Genomic DNA, 22,608 nt, shown 5'->3' with positions numbered 1-22,608 from the left:
CTTTCCTCAATATTAGTGATGAGCGAGTATACTCGTTGATCGGGTTTTTCCGAGCACGCTCGGGTGGCCTCTGAGTATTTGGAAGTGCTCGGAAATTTCGTTTTCTTCACCACAGCTAAATGATTTAAGACTGCTACCCAGCCTGAGTACATGTGGGGGTTACCTGGTTGCCAGGGAATCCCCACATGTATTCAAGCTGTCTACCAGCTGTAAATCATGCAGCTGAGGTGACGAAAACTAAATCTCCGAGCACTAACAAATATTCAGATCACCCGAGCAACGAGTACACTCGCTCATCACTACTCAATATCCATCATCCATACTTACACCAGGAACTCACCACTACTCTGATCTCCAACATGTCCGAACCTTCCGGGAAATATCAGCGCCATGGCTTCATCTAGGTTTACATTGTATATGATACACTTTATTGTTCTCGAGGGAAATTATGGTATATGGAGATATAGATTTATATCTGTGATTCTAGGCGCATCTCTTTGCTCCTACGATGTTACAGAGCCTTGATTTTTCTCATTTTCTGATCTTGTCTGATCTTGCTCTTTATTAATTTTTTGTTTTTGATAATTACTGTGTATCTGATGAAACTCCAATGACGAGACGCTTTGTACACTATCTTCACGCTGTAAATAAATCCACTAAACTGAGTGCCGGATTCTTGAACTTTTATTTATAACGGGTTGGGACCCTACCCGTGCACCAAGTAATAATACAGGAGTGCCGTCCTTCTTCCTTAAAATGCCCCTGTGAACAGGATTGTGCTCACTGACTACAGACAGTGTCAGGTCAGTGCCGTTATACTGATTACACTGATACCTGCGATCAGGATTGTGCTCAGTGACTACAGACAGTGTGAGGTCAGTGCCGTTATACTGATTACACTGATACCTGTGATCAGGATTGTGCTCAGTGACTACAGACAGTGTCAGGTCGGTGCCATTATACTGATTACACTGATACCTGTGATCAGGATTGTGCTCAGTGACTACAGACAGTGTCAGGTCGGTGCTGTTATACTGATTACACTGATACCTGCGATCAGGATTGTGCTCAGTGACTACAGGCAGTGTCAGGTCGGTGCCGTTACACTGATTACACTGATACCTGTGATCAGGATTGTGCTCAGTGACTACAGACAGTGTCAGGTCAGTGCCGTTATACTGATTACACTGATACCTGCGATCAGGATTGTGCTCAGCGACTACAGGCAGTGTCAGGTCGGTGCCGTTATACTGATTACACTGATACCTGTGATCAGGATTGTGCTCAGTGACTACAGACAGTGTCAGGTCAGTGCCGTTATACTGATTACACTGATACCTGCGATCAGGATTGTGCTCAGCGACTACAGTGTCAGGTCGGTGCCGTTATACTGATTACACTGATACCTGTGATCAGGATTGTGCTCAGTGACTACAGTGTCAGGTCGGCGCCGTTACACCGATTACACTGATACCTGGGGATGAAATCCGTCTTGTGGTTGTATAATCTTTATTTTCAGTTTTGAGTTACTGATATGCTCATGCTCCAGGGCAGGTACCATAACAAACCTGCCAAGAGAGGGCCGCCCACCAAAACTGTCAGCCCGAGCAAGGAGGACATTAATCAGAGAGGTAACAGAGACCAAAGGTAAGCCTGAATGAGCTGCAGCGTTCCCAAGCAGAGAATGGAATATCTATCGGTACGAACACAGTAAGACTCCATAAAGACAAGTGGAAGACTCCCCAAGTGTATGGAGGAAAGTGGTGTGATCAGGTAAGTCCAAACCTGAACTATTTCTGCATCAAAGTAAACGTTATGTCTGGCGCCAAACCAACTCAGCTCATGATTAGAGATGAGCGAATTTGTTTGGGTCCCTCCTTAGTCAGCAAGCTAAAGTGCTTACCGAATAAGCTGCATCAGGAACCCGAATACATAAAGCGCGCCGGCTGATCAGCTGTTCGGCACCACAGCTGCATTTGTTGCGGCTGTGCGACAGGCACAACACATCAATGGAGAGCCCAACACACAGGCTCTCCATGCATGTTTTGAGACAGTGTAACAGCCGGCGCGCTCCACGTATCCGGGTTCACTAAGCGTTTATAGCTTGCTGAATAGGCAGTGACCTGATCAAATTTGGTCATCTCTACTCTTCAACTCAAGAACAACATCCCCACAGTGAAACATGCTGGTGGCAGCATCATGCCATGAGGATGTTTTACAGCAGCAAGGACAGGGAAAATGGTCCGAGTCGAGAAGATGGATGGTGCGAAATACAGGAATATTTTTTAGCAAAACCTGTCAGTCGGTCTGTGATGTGAGGCTGGGATGGAGGTTCATCTTCCAACAAGACAATGACCCAAAGCATACTGCTGAAGCAACACTCGAGAGGTGTAAGGAGAAATGTGTAAATGTTCCGGAGTCACAGCACAGACCTTCATCCAATGGAGAATCTGTGGCCAGACGTGAAGATTGATGTTCACCAGAGGGAAACCATCGAACCTGAAGCAGTTCTGCCTCAAGAAATGGACAAAAATCCCAGTGGCCAGATGTGTAAAGCTCATAGAGACTTATCCAAAGCGACTGCAGCTGTAACTGCCACAAAAGGAGGCTCTACAAAGTACCGACTTTAGGGGGGTGAATTGTTATACACAATGAAGGTTTCAGTTATTTTGTCTTATTTGTTGTTTGCTTCACAATAAAAACAAATGGTTCACAGTTGTTGGCATGTTCTCTACATGAACTGATGCAAACCCTCAAAAAAAAAAAAAAAGTGAAATTCCAGGTTGTGAGGTAGAAACCAGAAAAAAATGCCAAGGAGTGAATACTTACGCAAGCCACTGAACATATATTTTACATAGCTGCCGTCACTAGAGAAGACCCATCTTTTCCGCAAGCTCCTCACTCATCTCACCATGCTCTCTTCACCCACCAGGCCTCCATCTTCTACTTTCTTCTCCCTTGTCGGACCATGCTCCCCCACATTCTCCTCCCGCTCTTCACTTTCCTGAACCCCGTCATAAGAGTGTGAGCGTATAAAAGCTTCTCACCTTCCATAGGCAAAGCGTCGGTCCTTGTGGTGGTCTCCGAATGTGTCCCACAGGCGTAGGGAGACGCTGACCTCGTCCACCACATCACGGGAACGCTCCAGAACCTGCAGGCGATACGGGTCATCAGATAGTCCGTTCTATCATTAACCACTTGCTAGGATCTCATAGGATCCACCACTAGTTTATGCAACACCCCCCCCCCCACACACACACACACAGTCTTCCACCGCTGCTGCCACCTACTTCTTGGCAAACTCTGTACTGGTCAATGGCCCACACCGTGGGGACATGGGTGGCGAGGAGCTGGTACTGGGTGAGCGTAGTGTTGCAGGCTCGAGCACAGATCAGTCTGGTCTTCCCCACGGCATTGTCTCCCACTACCACACATTTAATAGTTTCCACATTAGGCCGCTCATAATCCAGGTCAGTATCCATTAAGATGAGTCTGTGGAGAGATGAAAAGTTACACCCAGGAGGAAAAGGACCCACTAACCTGCAGAAAAGGGGGCCCTCAAGAGTGACCAAGTCTTCTAGATGAAAGGGGGGAGGAAGTGACCTGACACTCTCTAGATGAACGGGGTGGTAGTAGGTGACTGGAAGCCCTCTGGAAGAGTGGAGGGAGAGGAGGAACGAGCAGGTGACTGGACGACCCCTGGAAGAGTGGAGGGAGAGGAGGAACGAGCAGGTGACTGGACGACCCCTGGAAGAGTGGAGGGAGAGGAGGAACGAGCAGGTGACTGGACGACCCCTAGAAGAGTGGAGGGAGAGGAGGAACGAGCAGGTGACTGGACGACCCCTAGAAGAGTGGAGGGAGAGGAGGAACGAGCAGGTGACTGGAAGCCCTCTGGTAGAGTGGAGGAACGAGCAGGTGACTGGAAGCCCTCTGGTAGAGTGGAGGGAGAGGAGGAACGAGCAGGTGACTGGAAGCCCTCTGGTATAGTGGAGGGAGAGGAGGAACGAGCAGGTGACTGGACAACCCCTGGAAGAGTGGAGGGAGAGGAGGAACGAGCAGGTGACTGGAAGCCCTCTGGTAGAGTGGAGGGAGAGGAGGAACGAGCAGGTGACTGGAAGCCCTCCGAGGAGGAACGAGCCCTCCGGTAGAGTGGAGGGAGAGGAGGAACGAGCAGGTGACTGGAAGCCCTCTGGTAGAGTGGAGGGAGAGGAGGAACGAGCAGGTGACTGGAAGCCCTCTGGTAGAGTGGAGGGAGAGGAGGAACGAGCAGGTGACTGGACAACCCCTGGAAGAGTGGAGGGAGAGGAGGAACGAGCAGGTGACTGGAAGCCCTCTGGTAGAGTGGAGGGAGAGGAGGAACGAGCAGGTGACTGGAAGCCCTCTGGTAGAGTGGAGGAACGAGCAGGTGACTGGAAGCCCTCTGGAAGAGTGGAGGGAGAGGAGGAACGAGCAGGTGACTGGAAGCCCTCTGGTAGAGTGGAGGAACGAGCAGGTGACTGGAAGCCCTCTGGTAGAGTGGAGGGAGAGGAGGAACGAGCAGGTGACTGGAAGCCCTCTGGTAGAGTGGAGGGAGAGGAGGAACGAGCAGGTGACTGGAAGCCCTCTGGTAGAGTGGAGGAACGAGCAGGTGACTGGAAGCCCTCTGGTAGAGTGGAGGGAGAGGAGGAACGAGCAGGTGACTGGAAGCCCTCTGGTAGAGTGGAGGGAGAGGAGGAACGAGCAGGTGACTGGAAGCCCTCTGGTAGAGTGGAGGGAGAGGAGGAACGAGCAGGTGACTGGAAGCCCTCTGGTAGAGTGGAGGGAGAGGAGGAACGAGCAGGTGACTGGACAACCCCTGGAAGAGTGGAGGGAGAGGAGGAACGAGCAGGTGACTGGAAGCCCTCTGGTAGAGTGGAGGGAGAGGAGGAACGAGCAGGTGACTGGAAGCCCTCTGGTAGAGTGGAGGGAGAGGAGGAACGAGCAGGTGACTGGAAGCCCTCTGGTAGAGTGGAGGAACGAGCAGGTGACTGGAAGCCCTCTGGTAGAGTGGAGGGAGAGGAGGAACGAGCAGGTGACTGGAAGCCCTCTGGTAGAGTGGAGGGAGAGGAGGAACGAGCAGGTGACTGGACAACCCCTGGAAGAGTGGAGGGAGAGGAGGAACGAGCAGGTGACTGGAAGCCCTCTGGTAGAGTGGAGGGAGAGGAGGAACGAGCAGGTGACTGGAAGCCCTCTGGAAGAGTGGAGGGAGAGGAGGAACGAGCAGGTGACCCGGGCCCCTGTACACATGCCCGGCTCCTCCCCCGGGGCCCCTGTACACATGTCCGGCTCCTCCCCCGGGGCCCCTGTACACATGTCCGGCTCCTCCCCCGGGGCCCCTGTACACATGTCCGGCTCCTCCCCCGGGGCCCTGTACACATGTCCGGCTCCTCCCCCGGGCCCCTGTACACATGTCCGGCTCCTCCCCCGGGGCCCCTGTACACATGTCCGGCTCCTCCCCCGGGGCCCCTGTACACATGTCCGGCTCCTCCCCCGGGGCCCCTGTACACATGTCCGGCTCCTCCCCCGGGGCCCTGTACACATGTCCGGCTCCTCCCCCGGGGCCCTGTACACATGTCCGGCTCCTCCCCCGGGGCCCCTGTACACATGTCCGGCTCCTCCCCCGGGGCCCTGTACACATGTCCGGCTCCTCCCCCGGGGCCCCTGTACACATGTCCGGCTCCTCCCCCGGGGCCCCTGTACACATGTCCGGCTCCTCCCCCGGGGCCCTTGTACACATGTCCGGCTCCTCCCCCGGGGCCCTGTACACATGTCCGGCTCCTCCCCCGGGGCCCTGTACACATGTCCGGCTCCTCCCCCGGGGCCCCTGTACACATGTCCGGCTCCTCCCCCGGGGCCCTGTACACATGCCCGGCTCCTCCCCCGGGGCTCTGTACACATGCCCGGCTCCTCCCCCGGGGCCCTGTACACATGCCCGGCTCCTCCCCCGGGGCCCTGTACACATGCCCGGCTCCTCCCCCGGGGCCCCTGTACACATGCCCGGCTCCTCCCCCGGGGCCCCTGTACACATGTCCGGCTCCTCCCCCGGGGCCCCTGTACACATGTCCGGCTCCTCCCCCGGGGCCCTGTACACATGTCCGGCTCCTCCCCCGGGGCCCTGTACACATGTCCGGCTCCTCCCCCGGGGCCCTGTACACATGCCCGGCTCCTCCCCCGGGGCCCCTGTACACATGTCCGGCTCCTCCCCCGGGGCCCTGTACACATGTCCGGCTCCTCCCCCGGGGCCCTGTACACATGTCCGGCTCCTCCCCCCGGGGCCCTGTACACATGCCCGGCTCCTCCCCCGGGGCCCTGTACACATGCCCGGCTCCTCCCCCGGGGCCCTGTACACATGTCCGGCTCCTCCCCCGGGGCCCTGTACACATGCCCGGCTCCTCCCCCCGGGGCCCTGTACACATGTCCGGCTCCTCCCCCGGGGCCCTGTACACATGCTCGGCTCCTCCCCTGGGGCCCCTGTACACATGTCCGGCTCCTCCCCCGGGGCCCTGTACACATGTCCGGCTCCTCCCCCGGGGCCCTGTACACATGCCCGGCTCCTCCCCCGGGGCCCTGTACACATGTCCGGCTCCTCCCCCGGGGCCCCTGTACACATGCCCGGCTCCTCCCCCCGGGGCCCCTGTACACATGCCCGGCTCCTCCCCCCGGGGCCCCTGTACACATGCCCGGCTCCTCCCCCGGGGCCCTGTACACATGTCTGGCTCCTCCCCCGGGGCCCCTGTACACATGTCCGGCTCCTCCCCCGGGGCCCTGTACACATGTCCGGCTCCTCCCCCGGGGCTCTGTACACATGTCCGGCTCCTCCCCCGGGGCCCTGTACACATGTCCGGCTCCTCCCCCCGGGGCCCTGTACACATGTCCGGCTCCTCCCCCGGGGCCCTGTACACATGTCCGGCTCCTCCCCCGGGGCCCTGTACACATGTCCGGCTCCTCCCCCGGGGCCCTGTACACATGTCCGGCTCCTCCCCCGGGGCCCTGTACACATGTCCGGCTCCTCCCCCGGGGCCACACTCACACAGGACAGTCGGTATCTCGCCTGTATCGGTGCGGCGTCCTCCTCCCGGGGCTCCTGCCGGCTCTTCCGCCGCCTTCCCGTCCGGCCGCTCGCTCGCATCGTCCCCGGGCTCCGGGCTGTGTGTGTAGCATCCACCAGCCGCAGCCCCGTTACAATCGACGGCCAACCAATCATAGCGCTCCTTTCACGCAGGACACACCTTCAGCCAATCTTAAGCCGACCATATGACTTATACCCCGCCTTCCACCTGCGGATACGCCCTCAAATAGAATGCTGAGGAAAAGCTCCGCCTACCTCTGACGGAAGCCAATCGGCCAACGGTATAACTGTCTGACAGGTCGCCATGGAGTTCGCTGACCCCGCCCCCTCCCGACACAACTCACATTCCGCCGCTGATGTATCAGCACGCCTACTCACGTGACCGCTCCTCTTAAAGGGCACGCGCCCCTCTTTACATGTGTGCATTGTGTGCAGGCTCTGCTGTGTGGCGTTGTGCGGAGCGTTCGTCCGAGAGGACGGAGTATGGGGGGAGGGGGCGCACTGCGCTGCTGCTATGGGTAACCGCTGCTGGGTGCTTGTCTCCTGGTTACCATAGTTACCCCCACATTATGTAAACATCCTGAGGCTCGGAGCGACCCGGACAGAGAGGAACATGGCTGCTGCACCATAGTCACCGCCCTCCGCCACACCGTGAGGAGAGAGACGTCACCGCCCTCCGCCACACCGTGAGGAGAGAGACGTCACTGCCCTCCGCTACACCGCGAGGAGAGAGACGTCACTGCCCTCCACCACACCGTGAGGAGAGAGACGTCACCGCCCGCCACACCGTGAGGAGAGAGACGTCACCGCCCTCCACCACACCGTGAGGAGAGAGACGTCACCGCCCTCCGCCACACCGCGAGGAGAGAGACGTCACTGCCCTCCGCCACACCGTGAGGAGAGAGACGTCACTGCCCTCCGCTACACCGCGAGGAGAGAGACGTCACTGCCCTCCGCCACACCGTGAGGAGAGAGAGACGTCACCGCCCGCCACCACACCGTGAGGAGAGAGACGTCACCGCCCTCCACCACACCGTGAGGAGAGAGACGTCACCGCCCTCCACCACACCGCGAGGAGAGAGACGTCACCGCCCTCCGCCACACCGTGAGGAGAGAGACGTCACCGCCCTCCGCTACACCGCGAGGAGAGAGACGTCACCGCCCTCCACCACACCGCGAGGAGAGAGACGTCACCGCCCGCCACCACACCGTGAGGAGAGAGACGTCACCGCCCGCCACCACACCGTGAGGAGAGAGACGTCACCGCCCTCCACCACACCGTGAGGAGAGAGACGTCACCGCCCTCCGCCACACCGTGAGGAGAGAGACGTCACCGCCCTCCGCCACACCGTGAGGAGAGAGACGTCACCGCCCGCCACCACACCGTGAGGAGAGAGACGTCACCGCCCGCCACCACACCGTGAGGAGAGAGACGTCACCGCCCTCCGCCACACCGTGAGGAGAGAGACGTCACCGCCCTCCGCCACACCGTGAGGAGAGAGACGTCACTGCCCTCCGCTACACCGCGAGGAGAGAGACGTCACTGCCCTCCACCACACCGTGAGGAGAGAGACGTCACCGCCCGCCACACCGTGAGGAGAGAGACGTCACCGCCCTCCACCACACCGTGAGGAGAGAGACGTCACCGCCCTCCGCCACACCGCGAGGAGAGAGACGTCACTGCCCTCCGCCACACCGTGAGGAGAGAGACGTCACTGCCCTCCGCTACACCGCGAGGAGAGAGACGTCACTGCCCTCCGCCACACCGTGAGGAGAGAGAGACGTCACCGCCCGCCACCACACCGTGAGGAGAGAGAGACGTCACCGCCCTCCACCACACCGTGAGGAGAGAGACGTCACCGCCCGCCACCACACCGCGAGGAGAGAGACGTCACTGCCCTCCGCCACACCGTGAGGAGAGAGACGTCACTGCCCTCCGCTACACCGCGAGGAGAGAGACGTCACTGCCCTCCGCCACACCGTGAGGAGAGAGAGACGTCACCGCCCGCCACCACACCGTGAGGAGAGAGACGTCACCGCCCGCCACCACACCGTGAGGAGAGAGACGTCACCGCCCTCCACCACACCGTGAGGAGAGAGACGTCACCGCCCTCCGCCACACCGTGAGGAGAGAGACGTCACCGCCCGCCACCACACCGTGAGGAGAGAGACGTCACCGCCCGCCACCACACCGTGAGGAGAGAGACGTCACCGCCCGCCACCACACCGTGAGGAGAGAGACGTCACCGCCCTCCGCCACACCGTGAGGAGAGACACGTCACTGCCCTCCGCTACACCGCGAGGAGAGAGACGTCACCGCCCTCCGCTACACCGTGAGGAGAGAGAGACGTCACCGCCCGCCACCACACCGTGAGGAGAGAGACGTCACCGCCCTCCGCCACACCGTGAGGAGAGAGACGTCACCGCCCTCCGCCACACCGTGAGGAGAGAGACGTCACCGCCCTCCGCCACACCGTGAGGAGAGAGACGTCACTGCCCTCCGCTACACCGCGAGGAGAGAGACGTCACTGCCCTCCGCCACACCGTGAGGAGAGAGAGACGTCACCGCCCGCCACCACACCGTGAGGAGAGAGACGTCACTGCCCTCCGCCACACCGTGAGGAGAGACACGTCACTGCCCTCCGCTACACCGCGAGGAGAGAGACGTCACTGCCCTCCGCCACACCGTGAGGAGAGAGAGACGTCACCGCCCGCCACCACACCGTGAGGAGAGAGACGTCACCGCCCTCCGCTACACCGCGAGGAGAGAGACGTCACCGCCCGCCACCACACCGTGAGGAGAGAGACGTCACCGCCCTCCGCCACACCGTGAGGAGAGAGACGTCACCGCCCTCCGCCACACCGTGAGGAGAGAGACGTCACCGCCCGCCACCACACCGTGAGGAGAGAGTCGTCACCGCCCTCCGCCACACCGTGAGGAGAGAGACGTCACCGCCCTCCGCCACACCGTGAGGAGAGAGACGTCACCGCCCGCCACCACACCGCGAGGAGAGAGACGTCACCGCCCTCCGCTACACCGCGAGGAGAGAGACGTCACCGCCCTCCTCTACACCGTGAGGAGAGAGACGTCACCGCCCGCCACCACACCGTGAGGAGAGAGTCGTCACCGCCCTCCGCCACACCGTGAGGAGAGAGACGTCACCGCCCTCCGCCACACCGTGAGGAGAGAGACGTCACCGCCCGCCACCACACCGCGAGGAGAGAGACGTCACCGCCCTCCGCTACACCGCGAGGAGAGAGACGTCACCGCCCTCCTCTACACCGTGAGGAGAGAGACGTCACCGCCCGCCACCACACCGTGAGGAGAGAGACGTCAGCGCCCGCCACCACACCGTGAGGAGAGAGACGTCACCGCCCTCCGCCACACCGTGAGGAGAGAGACGTCACCGCCCGCCACCACACCGTGAGGAGAGAGACGTCAGCGCCCGCCACCACACCGTGAGGAGAGAGACGTCACCGCCCGCCACCACACCGTGAGGAGAGAGACGTCACCGCCCGCCACCACACCGTGAGGAGAGAGACGTCACCGCCCTCCGCTACACCGTGAGGAGAGAGACGTCACCGCCCTCCGCCACACCGTGAGGAGAGAGACGTCACCGCCCGCCACCACACCGTGAGGAGAGAGACGTCACCGCCCGCCGCCACACTGTGAGGAGAGAGACGTCACCGCCCGCCGCCACACCGTGAGGAGAGAGACGTCACCGCCCACTGCCACACCGTGAGGAGAGAGACGTCACCGCCCTCCGCCACACCGTGAGAGAGACGTCACCGCCCGCCACCACACCGTGAGGAGAGAGACGTCACCGCCCGCTGCCACACCGTGAGGAGAGAGACGTCACCGCCCTCCGCCACACCGTGAGGAGAGAGACGTCACCGCCCTCCGCCACACCGTGAGGAGAGAGACGTCACCGCCCTCCGCCACACCGTGAGGAGAGAGTCGTCACCGCCCTCCGCCACACCGTGAGGAGAGAGACGTCAGCGCCCGCCACCACACCGTGAGGAGAGAGACGTCACCGCCCTCCGCCACACCGTGAGGAGAGAGTCGTCACCGCCCGCCGCCACACCGTGAGGAGAGAGACGTCACCGCCCTCCGCCACACCATGAGGAGAGAGTCATCACCGCCCTCCGCCACACCGCGAGGAGAGAGACGTCACCACTCGCCGCCACACCATGAGAGTCGTCACCGCCAGCCACCACACCATGAGGAGAGAGTCGTCACCGCCCGCCGCCACACCGTGAGGAGAGAGACGTCACCGCCCTCCGCCACACCATGAGGAGAGAGTCGTCACCGCCCGCCGCCACACCATGAGGAGAGAGTCGTCACCGCCCGCTGCCACACCATGAGGAGAGAGATGTCACCGCCCTCCGCCACACCGCAAGGAGAGAGACATTAACCTGAGCTGCCACACCGTGAGGAGAGAGACGTTAACCTGAGCTGCCACACCGCGAGGAGAGGCATCACCAAAACAACAAGAACAGATGTCACCTCCCGCCACCACACTGCGAGGAGAGAGACGTCACCAAAACAAGAACACAGACGTCACCTCCCGCCACCACACAGCGACGAGAGAGAGATTAACCTGAGCCGCCAAACTGCGAGTAGAAAGACGTTAACCTAAGCCGCCAAACCACAAGGAGAGAGATGTCACCAAAACAACAAGAACACAGACGTCACCGTCCGCCACCACACCGCGAGGAGAGAGACGTTAACCTGAGCCGCCACACCATGAGGAGAGACGGTAACCTGAGCTGCCCCACCGTGAGGACAGAGATGTTAACCTGAGCCGCCACACCACGAGGAGAGAGACGTCACCAAAACATAGTAACATAGTTATTAAGGTTGAATGAAGACTTTAAGTCCATCTAGTTCAACCCATAGCCTAACCTAACTTGCCCTAACATGTTGATCCTGAGAAAGGCAAAAAAACCCATGTGGCAAAAACTAAGCTCCTAGGAATAAATATATAAATGGAGGGCACCGCAAAAATACAACAAAGATTGGAAGGTTCACTGTGGGCTTGTGATTAAACATGAAGAAAGAGCAAGAAAAAGAGCAGAGGGCGCCTCACCGCAAATGAAGCTAAATATAGATCATTGACCTATATTTAGCTTCATTCCCCGGGGTTTTGCAGCAAGGAGCAGCCTGCATTAGCGGAACTCCTTGCTGCAAAATGTTTTAACCCCTTCAGAAGGATTTACATCGTTGGACTTTACAGATCTGCGGAAGGTAAGTATATTGTTGGTTTATTATGGTTTTTCTTTTACAGAACGAGGGTCTTCAGTGATTGGATTGGGCGTTAAATAAAATATTACAACAACCTTTGTTTTTATTTCATTAAAATAATTTTTAATAATGTGTGTGTGTTTTTTAACCCTTTCATTCAATTGGATTAATAATGGATAGGTGTCATAATTGACGCCTCTCCATTATTAATCTGGCTTAATGTCACCTTACAATAGCAAGGTGGCATTAACCCTTCATTACCCCATATCCCACGGCTACACGGGAATGGGAAGAGAGTGGCCAAGTGCCAGAATAGGCGCATCTTACAGATCTGCCTTTTCTGGGGTGGCTGGGGGCAGGTGTTTTTAGCCAGGGTGGGCCAATAACCGTGGACCCTCTCCAGGCTATTAATATCTGCCCTCAGTCACTGGCTTTACCACTCTGGCGGAGAAAATTGTGCGGGAGCCCACGCCAATTTTTTCCGCCATTTAACCCTTTATTTTAATAGCTAGAACGGCCAAATTTTGCAGATACACACTACTGACAGTAGTGTGGATTATGCAAAAAAAATGGTGATATGAGATGGTTTACTGTATGTAAACCATGTCTCATATCATGTCGGGTTTAGGAAGGAGAAAGCAAAAGCCGGTAATTGAATTACCGGCTTTCTGCTATATCGCGGCTGTATGAAGTAAGAATATATATACATATATGTGTCTCACTGACATATATATATATGTATACCTATTCTATGTGTACATATTTATTCTACCTATTCTATTCTGTCAGTGTGATTTTACTGTACACCGCACTGAATTGCCGGCTTTTCTCGCTAACACCGCTGCGTATTTCTCGCAAGTCACACTGCTGGTCCGTGTGTAATCCGTATTTTTGGGGCTTCCATAGACTTTCATTGGCGTTTTATTTGCGCAATACGGTGACAAACGCAGCATGCTGCGATTTTCTACGGCCGTAGAAAGCCGTATAATACTGATCAGTAAAATACGGCAGATAGGAGCAGGGGCATAGAGAATAATTGTGCCGTATTTTTGGCGAGTTTCACGGACGTAGTTTCTGCGCTCTTACGTCCGTAAAACTCGCAAGTGTGACGCCGGCCTAATAGTACGCATAGGACCTGCGGGAGGGGGAGGGAGAGGGGGAACTAGACAATGCAAGAGCCCAAAACCTCAATCCCATGGGTAAAAAAAAAAACTTGTCATACCCACAGTCCAAAGCCATAGAGAAAAATCTTGTGAAGTGGGGAAGCAGAATGTGGGATAGGCTCCCACGCGTATCGCCGCCTGAGTAGCGGCTTCCTCAGGGAAAAGATATCATGTAGCATGCTACCCTCCGCAGGTCCTATGCGTACTATTACTGAGACATTTCATATATTTACATCTCTTATGCTTTTCTATTTTTTCTACTGTCTCATTCATCACCATTTTTGTTGTACGCCTTTTTTCATCAGTTACATTTTTTCTTTTCGCCATATGACTAAAGTTTCTATATTATTGAAGTATCCTGCACGCATATTATGTGCCTTATTATAGGGATGTATGGTATTGCAATATTAACATCTTTACACCCATTTCATGGAGTGGTCATTTATCCTTGCATTATCTTTGCTTGTGCAGTCAGATTCTTGTGATAACATTATTGTGGGAAGCACATGTTTTGTGGGCTGTCATTTTCCTCATTCTAGGATATGACATATATATATATATGCATGTTTTTTTGCATGTTTGCATTTTTTAAGTGTTTTTAATGGTTTTTGTGTTGTTGTTTTGTGTGTGTACTTATGTGCAGTCTTGAGTTTTTTTGCCAATTTAATAATAAAAACTATTTTTGATACTGGATTATATATGGAGGTGTTCCTGTCTATGTGGGCATGATCTTTTTCTTGCTCTTTCTTCAAAAACTAAGCTCCTGTCACGGGGGTATTAGGTAGACTAAGGCCGGCTTCACACTTGCGAGTTTTACGGACGTAAGAGCGCAGAAACTAGTCCGTAAAACTCGCAAAAAATACGGCACAATTATTCTCTATGCCCCTGCTCCTATCTGCCGTATTTTACTGATCAGTATTATACGGCTTTCTACGGCCGTACAAAATCGCAGCATGCTGCGTTTGTCACCGTACTGCGCAAGAAATACGCCAATGAAAGTCTATGGAAGCGTGAAAAATACGGATTTCACACGGACAAGCAGTGTGACTTGCGAGAAATACGCAGCGCTGTTAGAGAGAAAAGCCGGTAATTCAGTGCGGTGTACAGTAAAATCACACTGACAGCTTACAGTCCAATAGGTAGAATAAATGTGTACACATAGAATAGGTATATATATATATATGTCAGTGAGACACATATATATATATATTAATATTTATTCCAGCGCTATACAGCTTGAAAGCCGGTAATTCAATTACCGGCTTTTTCTTTCTCCTTCCTAAAACCCGACATGATTTGAGACATGGTTTACATACAGTAAACCATGTCTTCTCTCCATTTTTTTTGCAGATTCCACACTACTAATGTCAGTAGTGTGTATCTGCAAAATTTGGCCGTTCTAGCTCTTAAAATAAAGGGTTAAATGGCGGAAAAAATTGGCGTGGGCTCCCGCGCAATTTTCTCCGCCAGAGTAGTAAAGCCAGTGACTGAGGGCAGATATTAATAGCCTGGAGAGGGTCCACGGTTATTGCCCCCCCCTGGCTAAAAATATCTGCCCCCAGCCACCCCAGAAAAGGCACATCTGGAAGATGCGCCTATTCTGGCACTTGGCCACTCTCTTCCCATTCCCGTGTAGCGGTGGGATATGGGGTAATGAAGGGTTAATGCCACCTTGCTATTGTAAGGTGACATTAAGCCTAATTAATAATGGAGAGGCGTCAATTATGACACCTATCCATTATTAATCCAATTGAATGAAAGGGTTAAATAAAACACAAACACATTATTTAAAATTATTTTAATGAAATAAAAACAATGGTTGTTGGAGTATTTTATTCTACGCCCAATCCAATCACTGAAGACCCTCGTTCTGTGAAAGAAAAAACATAATAAACCACCAATATACTTACCCTCCGCAGATCTGTAACGTCCAACGATGTAAATCCTTCTGAAGGGGTTAAAACATTTTGCAGCAAGGAGCTTTGCTAATGCAGGCTGCTCCTCGCTGCAAAACCCCGGAGAATGAGTCTAAATATAGATCAATGAGCTATATTTAGCTTCATTTGCGGTGAGGCGCCCTCTGCTGGCTGTTTATAGATCGTGGGAACTTGCCTAGAAAGCCTGGGAGCTCCAACTCCAACAACCATTGTTTTTATTTCATTAAAATAATTTTAAATAATGTGTTTGTGTTTTATTTAACCCTTTCATTCAATTGGATTAATAATGGATAGGTGTCATAATTGACGCCTCTCCATTATTAATTAGGCTTAATGTCACCTTACAATAGCAAGGTGGCATTAACCCTTCATTACCCCATATCCCACCGCTACACGGGAATGGGAAGAGAGTGGCCAAGTGCCAGAATAGGCGCATCTTCCAGATGTGCCTTTTCTGGGGTGGCTGGGGGCAGATATTTTTAGCCAGGGGGGGGCCAATAACCGTGGACCCTCTCCAGGCTATTAATATCTGCCCTCAGTCACTGGCTTTACTACTCTGGCGGAGAAAATTGCGCGGGAGCCCACGCCAATTTTTTCCGCCATTTAACCCTTTATTTTAAGAGCTAGAACGGCCAAATTTTGCAGATACACACTACTGACATTAGTAGTGTGGAATCTGCAAAAAAAATGGAGAGAAGACATGGTTTACTGTATGTAAACCATGTCTCAAATCATGTCGGGTTTTAAGAAGGAGAAAGAAAAAGCCGGTAATTGAATTACCGGCTTTCAAGCTGTATAGCGCTGGAATAAATATTAATATATATACATATATGTGTCTAATGACATATATATATATATATATATAGACAGTATATATATATTTTTTTTTCTTTTTGGGACACATGGATCATTTCTATAGCGGTATGTTGGTTTTGCAAGCCCGCGAGAAAACCACGCAGTACGGATGCCATACGGATTACATACGGAGGATGCCATGCGCAAAAAACGCTGACACACCCTGCCTACGGAGGAGCTACGGACCACTATTTTCGGGACATTTCAGCGTATTACGGCCGTAATATACGGACCGTATTTTCATACGCTGAGTGTGAAGCCGGCCTAAAGCTGATTACCCGGGCCCCTGCGATATCCCTCAGACTAGGGAAAACCCTGTCTGTCCCTCTCCGGGAATTTACACTGATGGTGTGCTTGTCTGGACCGCCAGGCCTGACCCTGACTCCTGTTTCAGCCCTATGCTGAACCACCCAGTGATAAGACCACACACCAACCTACACAGAATGTCCAGACAAGGAAAACTAAAAACGCACCACGCCGCAGACACACAGGAAAACACTATAATGTGCACAGGGCAAAAATAAACACAAATATAGGAAGGAGAAATATGACAAAGGATAATACACCACCAGATACGATACTTCAACTCCTAGACCACCACTCCAGACCGAGATCACCAAGCACAAGACACAAGCTATAATCGACGACGCCCAACGTCCAGAATGACTATTTAAAGGCCACGGGCGTGACCCAGCCTCCAACCAGATTACCAGCCAGATTAACCCTGGATAACCTGGAAAAAATCTAGCCGGCGCCACTGAGCGTATAGTGGACAAATGTGGAATTACCGCTGTCTGTCGGATGCCCTAGTGTGAACAGCGTCCGACATGACAGTACCCCACCTTCTACGAGGGACCCCAGGGCCCTCACGACTTATAGGACCCGGCTTGTCCGGATGGCGGCGGTGAAACATACTGACCAGCCGGTCCGCATGTATGTCCGAAGCTGGTAGCCAAGACCTCTCCTCTGGCCCATAACCACGCCAGTGTACCAGGTACTGTAATGTGCGTTACACTATACGAGTCAACCACCTTGGAGACTTCAAACTCCACATTGCCATCCACCAAGACTGGAGGTGGTATCGGCGCCGTGTCCACAGAACCCACCACCTTCTTTAACAGAGATCTGTGAAACACGTGTATTTTATATACCGTAGGAAGCTCCAATCGGTAGGCTACCGGGTTAATGATGGCGGCGACCCTAAATGGACCAATAAACCTTGGACCCAATTTCAGGGATGGTACTTTGAGATTTATGTTTTTTGTGGACAACCACACCCAATCACCCACACTCAGGTCCGGACCTGGCACACGTCTACTGTCAGCCACTTGTTTGTACCTAGCACCCACGCTCAGCAAGCGCTGTTTCACTCTCCTCCAAACAGATGACAGTTGTGCTCCTAGCTGGTCCTCAGGAACGCCAGCAGAGCCACCCTGATGCAGAGTACAAAATTGAGGATGGTGCCCGTAAACACAAAAGAACGGGGACTCCCCAGACAATTCCTGGCGGTGATTGTTAATGGCAAACTCAGCCAAAGGAAGGAACGTCGACCATTCCTCCTGGTTGTCAGAAACAAAGCAGCGTAAGTACTGCTCCAAATTCTGGTTCATACGCTCGGTCTGACCATTTGACTGAGGATAAAACGCCGAAGAATGCGACAACTTGATCCCCAGCCGTGAGCAAAAAGCTTTCCAAAACTTCGCCACAAACTGAGAACCCCTATCAGACACTATGTCACTACGTGAAGTCTGACCACCTCCTGCACAAAAACCTGAGCCAGAGTCTTTGCGTTAGGCAACGAAGGCAAGGACACAAAGTGCAACATCTTTGAGAAACCGATCAACAACCACCAAGATAGCCGTGTTCCCAGCAGAGGAAGATAGGTCTGTAATAAAATCCATGGAGATCTCCATCCATGGCCTACTGGCTACCCCGAGAGGAAGTAGTGTGCCAGCAGGACGGGAGCGGGGCGTCTTAGCCCTAGCACACGTGGTACATGCTGACACGTACGAGACCACGTCCTGTTGGATTTTTGGCCACCAAAACCGACGCGACACCAACTCCAAGGTACCCCTAACCCCTGGATGGCCAGCCAGAACAGCATCATGATGCTCACCCAACACCTTTAGGCGAAGATAGAGCGGTACAAATGATTTGTTGACGGGAAGCTCAGGTGGTACTTCCTCCTGAGCCTCGGCAATCTCCGCCTCAACCTCTGTCGTGAGAGCCGAGACCACTACACCCTTTTGGAGGGTGGGTACCGGATCTTCCCGAGGTTCTCCCCCCGGAAAACACCCGGATAAAGCATCTGCCTTAGTGTTCTTAGACCCCGGACGGTACGTGACAAAAAAGTTGAAATGCGTGAAAAACAGTGCCCAGCGAGCTTGCCTGGGGGACAGACGCTTGGCTGACTCTAATTAAAGCAGATTTTTATGGTCAGTGATAACTGTAACCTGGTGGACCGCCCCCTCCAAGAAGTGTCGCCATTCCTCAAAAGCCAACTTGATAGCCAACAACTCCCTGTTGCCGATATCGTAGTTACGTTCGGTGGACGACAGCTTCTTGGAAAAGTAGGCGCATGGACGCAACTCGCCCAAGGATGAGCCTTGTGACAGCAGTGCCCCCACTCCAACCTCAGACGCATCGACCTACATGGTAAATGGTTTTGATACGTCTGGTTGCACCAGAATGGGGGCCGAAGCAAAACTGTTCTTCAGAAATTCGAATGCGTGCACAGCAGCCTCCAGCCAGGCGGAGAGATTGGTACCCTTTTTCGTCATGTCAGTAAGTGGTTTAGCAATGGTAGAAAAATCTTTGATAAATTTTCTATAATAATTAGAAAACCCAAGGAACCGCTGGAGTGCTTTTAGGTTATCAGGCCGTTCCCAACGCAGCACCGCTTGCACCTTAGCGGCGTCCATTTTAAACCCTGAAGCAGACACAATATAACCCAACAGGATTACTGCAACATTTTTTCAAACTGAGTGTTTTTGGTTTTACTATTCTCTTTTGTGTCTTCAGGTTTCTTGGTGGTGTGTGAACATGATCTTACAGACTTGTTCACTGTGCAGGTAGCCCATGTGTTCCTGTTTCCATAATTGTTCTCTTGTGTCTACAAGACTGGGGAGTTCCACCACTCCTCTTGGGCTATCTGCACAAAAGCTGTTCTACCCTGTATGCACACATGGATTTTTCCTCTCTGAACCTTGTTCACACAGGTTATATACAGATGATCAGGTTTTTAAATACATCAGATAGGGATTGCATACATTAGTTAGGACTGCTCTGATAAGGGTATACCGTGAAGATTGGTAGAGCAGCTTAGTATACATTTTTTGCAAAAAACGTATCAACCAAATACCCTGTTTTTTACATCTTTTACTAGCACTTGCGGATTACTGCAACATTTTTTCAAACTGAGTGTTTTTGGTTTTACTATTCTCTTTTGTGTCTTCAGGTTTCTTGGTGGTGTGTGAACATGATCATACAGACTTGTTCACTGTGCAAGTAGCCCATGTGTTCCTGTTTCCATAATTGTTCTCTTGTGTCTACAAGACTGGGGAGTTCCACCACTCCTCTTGGGCTATCTGCACAAAAGCTGTTCTACCCTGTATGCACACATGGATTTTTCCTCTCTGAACCCTGTTCACACAGGTTATATACAGATGATCAGGTTTTTAAATACATCAGATAGGGATTGCATACATTAGTTAGGACTGCTCTGATAAGGGTATACCGTGAAGACTGGTAGAGCAGCTTAGTATACATTTTTTGCAAAAAACGTATCAACCAAATACCCTGTTATTTACATCTTTTACTAGCACTTGCGGATTACTGCAACATTTTTTCAAACTGAGTGTTTTTGGTTTTACTATTCTCTTTTGTGTCTTCACAATATAACCCAAGAAAGGCAACTCCTGAACCGAAAAAAACACATTTCTCAAGTTTTGCATAGAGCTTATTTTCTCTGAATAGCTGTAACACCTGCCTCACATGCTCTAAATGAGTATCACGGTCGCATGAATAAATGAGAATGTCATCTAGGTACACAATAACGAATTTCCCCAGTACATGCGAGAACACATCATTTATGAAATGTTGGAATACAGCAGCGCGTTTGTCAACCCAAATGGCATCACCAAATTTTCAAAATGACCCTCAGGAGTATTAAAAGTCGTCTTCCACTCATCACCTTGACGGACTCTTATGAGGTTGTACGCCCCCCTGAGGTCAAGCTTGGTAAACCACTTAGCACCAGCCACCTGGTTGAACAAATCAGGTCTCAGTGGCATAGGGTATGGATCACGAACCGTAATCTGGTTTAACTCCCTAAAATCCAGACATGGGCGTAGTCCGCCATCTTTCTTCTTAACGAAAAAGAACCCCGCTGCCACCGGCGAGGACAAAGGCCTGATGTGCCCTTTGATCAGACTCTCAGCAATGTAGTCCTTTAGGGCTTGCCTCTCAGGACCAGAGATGTTAAACATCCTAGCTTTCGGCAATTTGACCCCTGATTTAAACCTAATAGTACAGTCGTAGGGTCGATGTGGTGGCAATTCAGAGCAACTCTTCTCAGAGAACACATCTGCGAAATCCAGCAGTGACTCAGGAATGCTGGAAGTCACAGCGGACACACATGTGGCCAGGCAATTCTCCTGGCAAAATCCGCTCCACTGAATTATATCCTGAGTTTTCCAGTCAATCACCGGGTTGTGCATAGACAACCATGGAAAACCCAGAACCATTTGTGCAGGAAGATTACTGAGCACCCTACATGTAACTTGCTCAGAATGTAGGACCCCAATGTGGAGTTTACCCTCAGCCACAAACTTAGTAATCTCCACCTGTGGGAGTGGAGTAGCATTGATGGTGACCACCCGGATAGGATGAGGCAGTTTATCGACCGTGAACCCGGCCGTGCGCGCAAACTCCTCATCAATGAGATTAGTGGCCGACCCACTATCCACAAAAACAGTGATATGCAGCTCTCTGCCAGCGACCATAACTCTGGCAGGGAGCATACATTGAGAGACCCCCATGGAGGATATGCATAAGCTCAGATTGGCCTCCTCCACACCCTCTGAGCTTAGAAGTTTTCCGCTGTTGTGCTTTTCTTAGAAAACAGAGGACAAGCATTTACATAATGTCCTTTTTTACCACAGCAAAAACAGGCTCCCTGCTTCGAAACTGGAATAAGCCAAACGGGGTGACAAATGCCGACTTGGGAATAGCATCAGGACTAAGGGGAATCTGCCAGTAGCCTTTGCATAGATTGATGGTGGTCAAATACTTTGCCCCCGCCAGCCGGTCTAACAACTCATCCACACGCGGCATGGGATATGCATCCGTCACTGTTTTCTCATTGAGCTTATGATAGTCTACACAAAACCGTGTAGTCCCATCCTTCTTGGGCACTAACACTACGGGGGATGCCCAGGGACTATCTGACTCTTCAATGACCCCTAAACGCAACATCTCTTGTATTTCTTGTTGCATCCCTTCTTCAGACTCAGGGACGCGGAAGGGGGGTTGTTGCAGGGGGTCTGATCCTGGGTCTCAACCTTGTGTTGTGCCAGGTGAGTGTACCCGGGTTTCCCCGAAAACATCCTCTGTCGCTGCCTCAACAACTCCTCCACCTGCTGTCTCTCCCGGGGACCTAAGTCTTCACCCCAGTGTACCTGGTCCCATGTTTTAGACTGAGTCCTCTCCCCTAAGACATCAGGCAAGGGAAGTCCGGCTAAATCCTCTGCTTCAGGTGCACAGATGGCCACTACCTCTTCTGGGCGCTCCCGATAGGGCTTCAGCATATTCACGTGGAACATGCGGATAACCCTGGGGTTGTCACAATTGGTGACATTATAGGTGGTGTCGGCTATTTTCCCCACTACCTGGTAGGGCCCCTGCCAAGCGCTTGGAACTTGTTCTGCCTAGTGGGCTCTAACACCAGGACCTTCTGCCCTATTTCCAAGGTGCGCTCTCTGGCCCTCCGATCATACCATACGCGCTGGCACCGCTGGGCCACCTGCATGTTCCCACATACAGCCTGTGTTAGCTCCTGTAGGTGGTCCCGGAATTCCAGCACATAGGGTACAATAGGAACCCCTTCTATGATGCCCTCCCCTTCCCAGTGTTCTAGCACTAAGTCTAGGGGTCCCCTTACCCGTCTCCCGTATACCAGTTCGAATGGGGAGAACCCCGTGGATTCTTGGGGCACCTCTCGATAGGCAAACAGGAGGTGACTCAAGAATTTCTCCCAGTCCCTGTAGGTCCTGGTAAAAGTCCCAATGAGTTGTTTTAACGTCCTGTTAAAGCGTTCACATA

At 53.2% G+C, this 22,608-nt stretch overlaps 1 protein-coding gene across 2 annotated transcripts in view; it reads right to left on the bottom strand.

Moving 5' to 3' along the window:
• The window catches only part of LOC138657310 (rho-related BTB domain-containing protein 2-like), a 63,629-nt gene that overhangs the window by 24,988 nt on the left and 16,033 nt on the right, over positions 1 to 22,608 (bottom strand). The window contains exons 1-3 of one of the 2 annotated variants that reach the window (XM_069745017.1): positions 7,049 to 7,168; positions 3,291 to 3,492; positions 3,048 to 3,151 (exon numbers count right to left, since the gene is read on the bottom strand). In XM_069745017.1, coding sequence (XP_069601118.1) covers positions 3,048 to 3,151; positions 3,291 to 3,482 — 296 coding nt within the window. In that variant the 5' untranslated portion in view covers positions 3,483 to 3,492; positions 7,049 to 7,168. Of the gene's footprint in view, positions 1 to 3,047; positions 3,152 to 3,290; positions 3,493 to 7,048; positions 7,169 to 22,608 lie in introns of those variants that run through there. The other variant, XM_069745018.1, reaches the window with a different exon arrangement.

Source organism: Ranitomeya imitator, chromosome 1, assembly GCF_032444005.1.
Source record: "Ranitomeya imitator isolate aRanImi1 chromosome 1, aRanImi1.pri, whole genome shotgun sequence".
NCBI lineage: Eukaryota > Metazoa > Chordata > Amphibia > Anura > Dendrobatidae > Ranitomeya > Ranitomeya imitator.
Note: the sequence above shows the minus strand (reverse complement) of the source record. Positions and strands in the feature narration are given on the sequence as shown.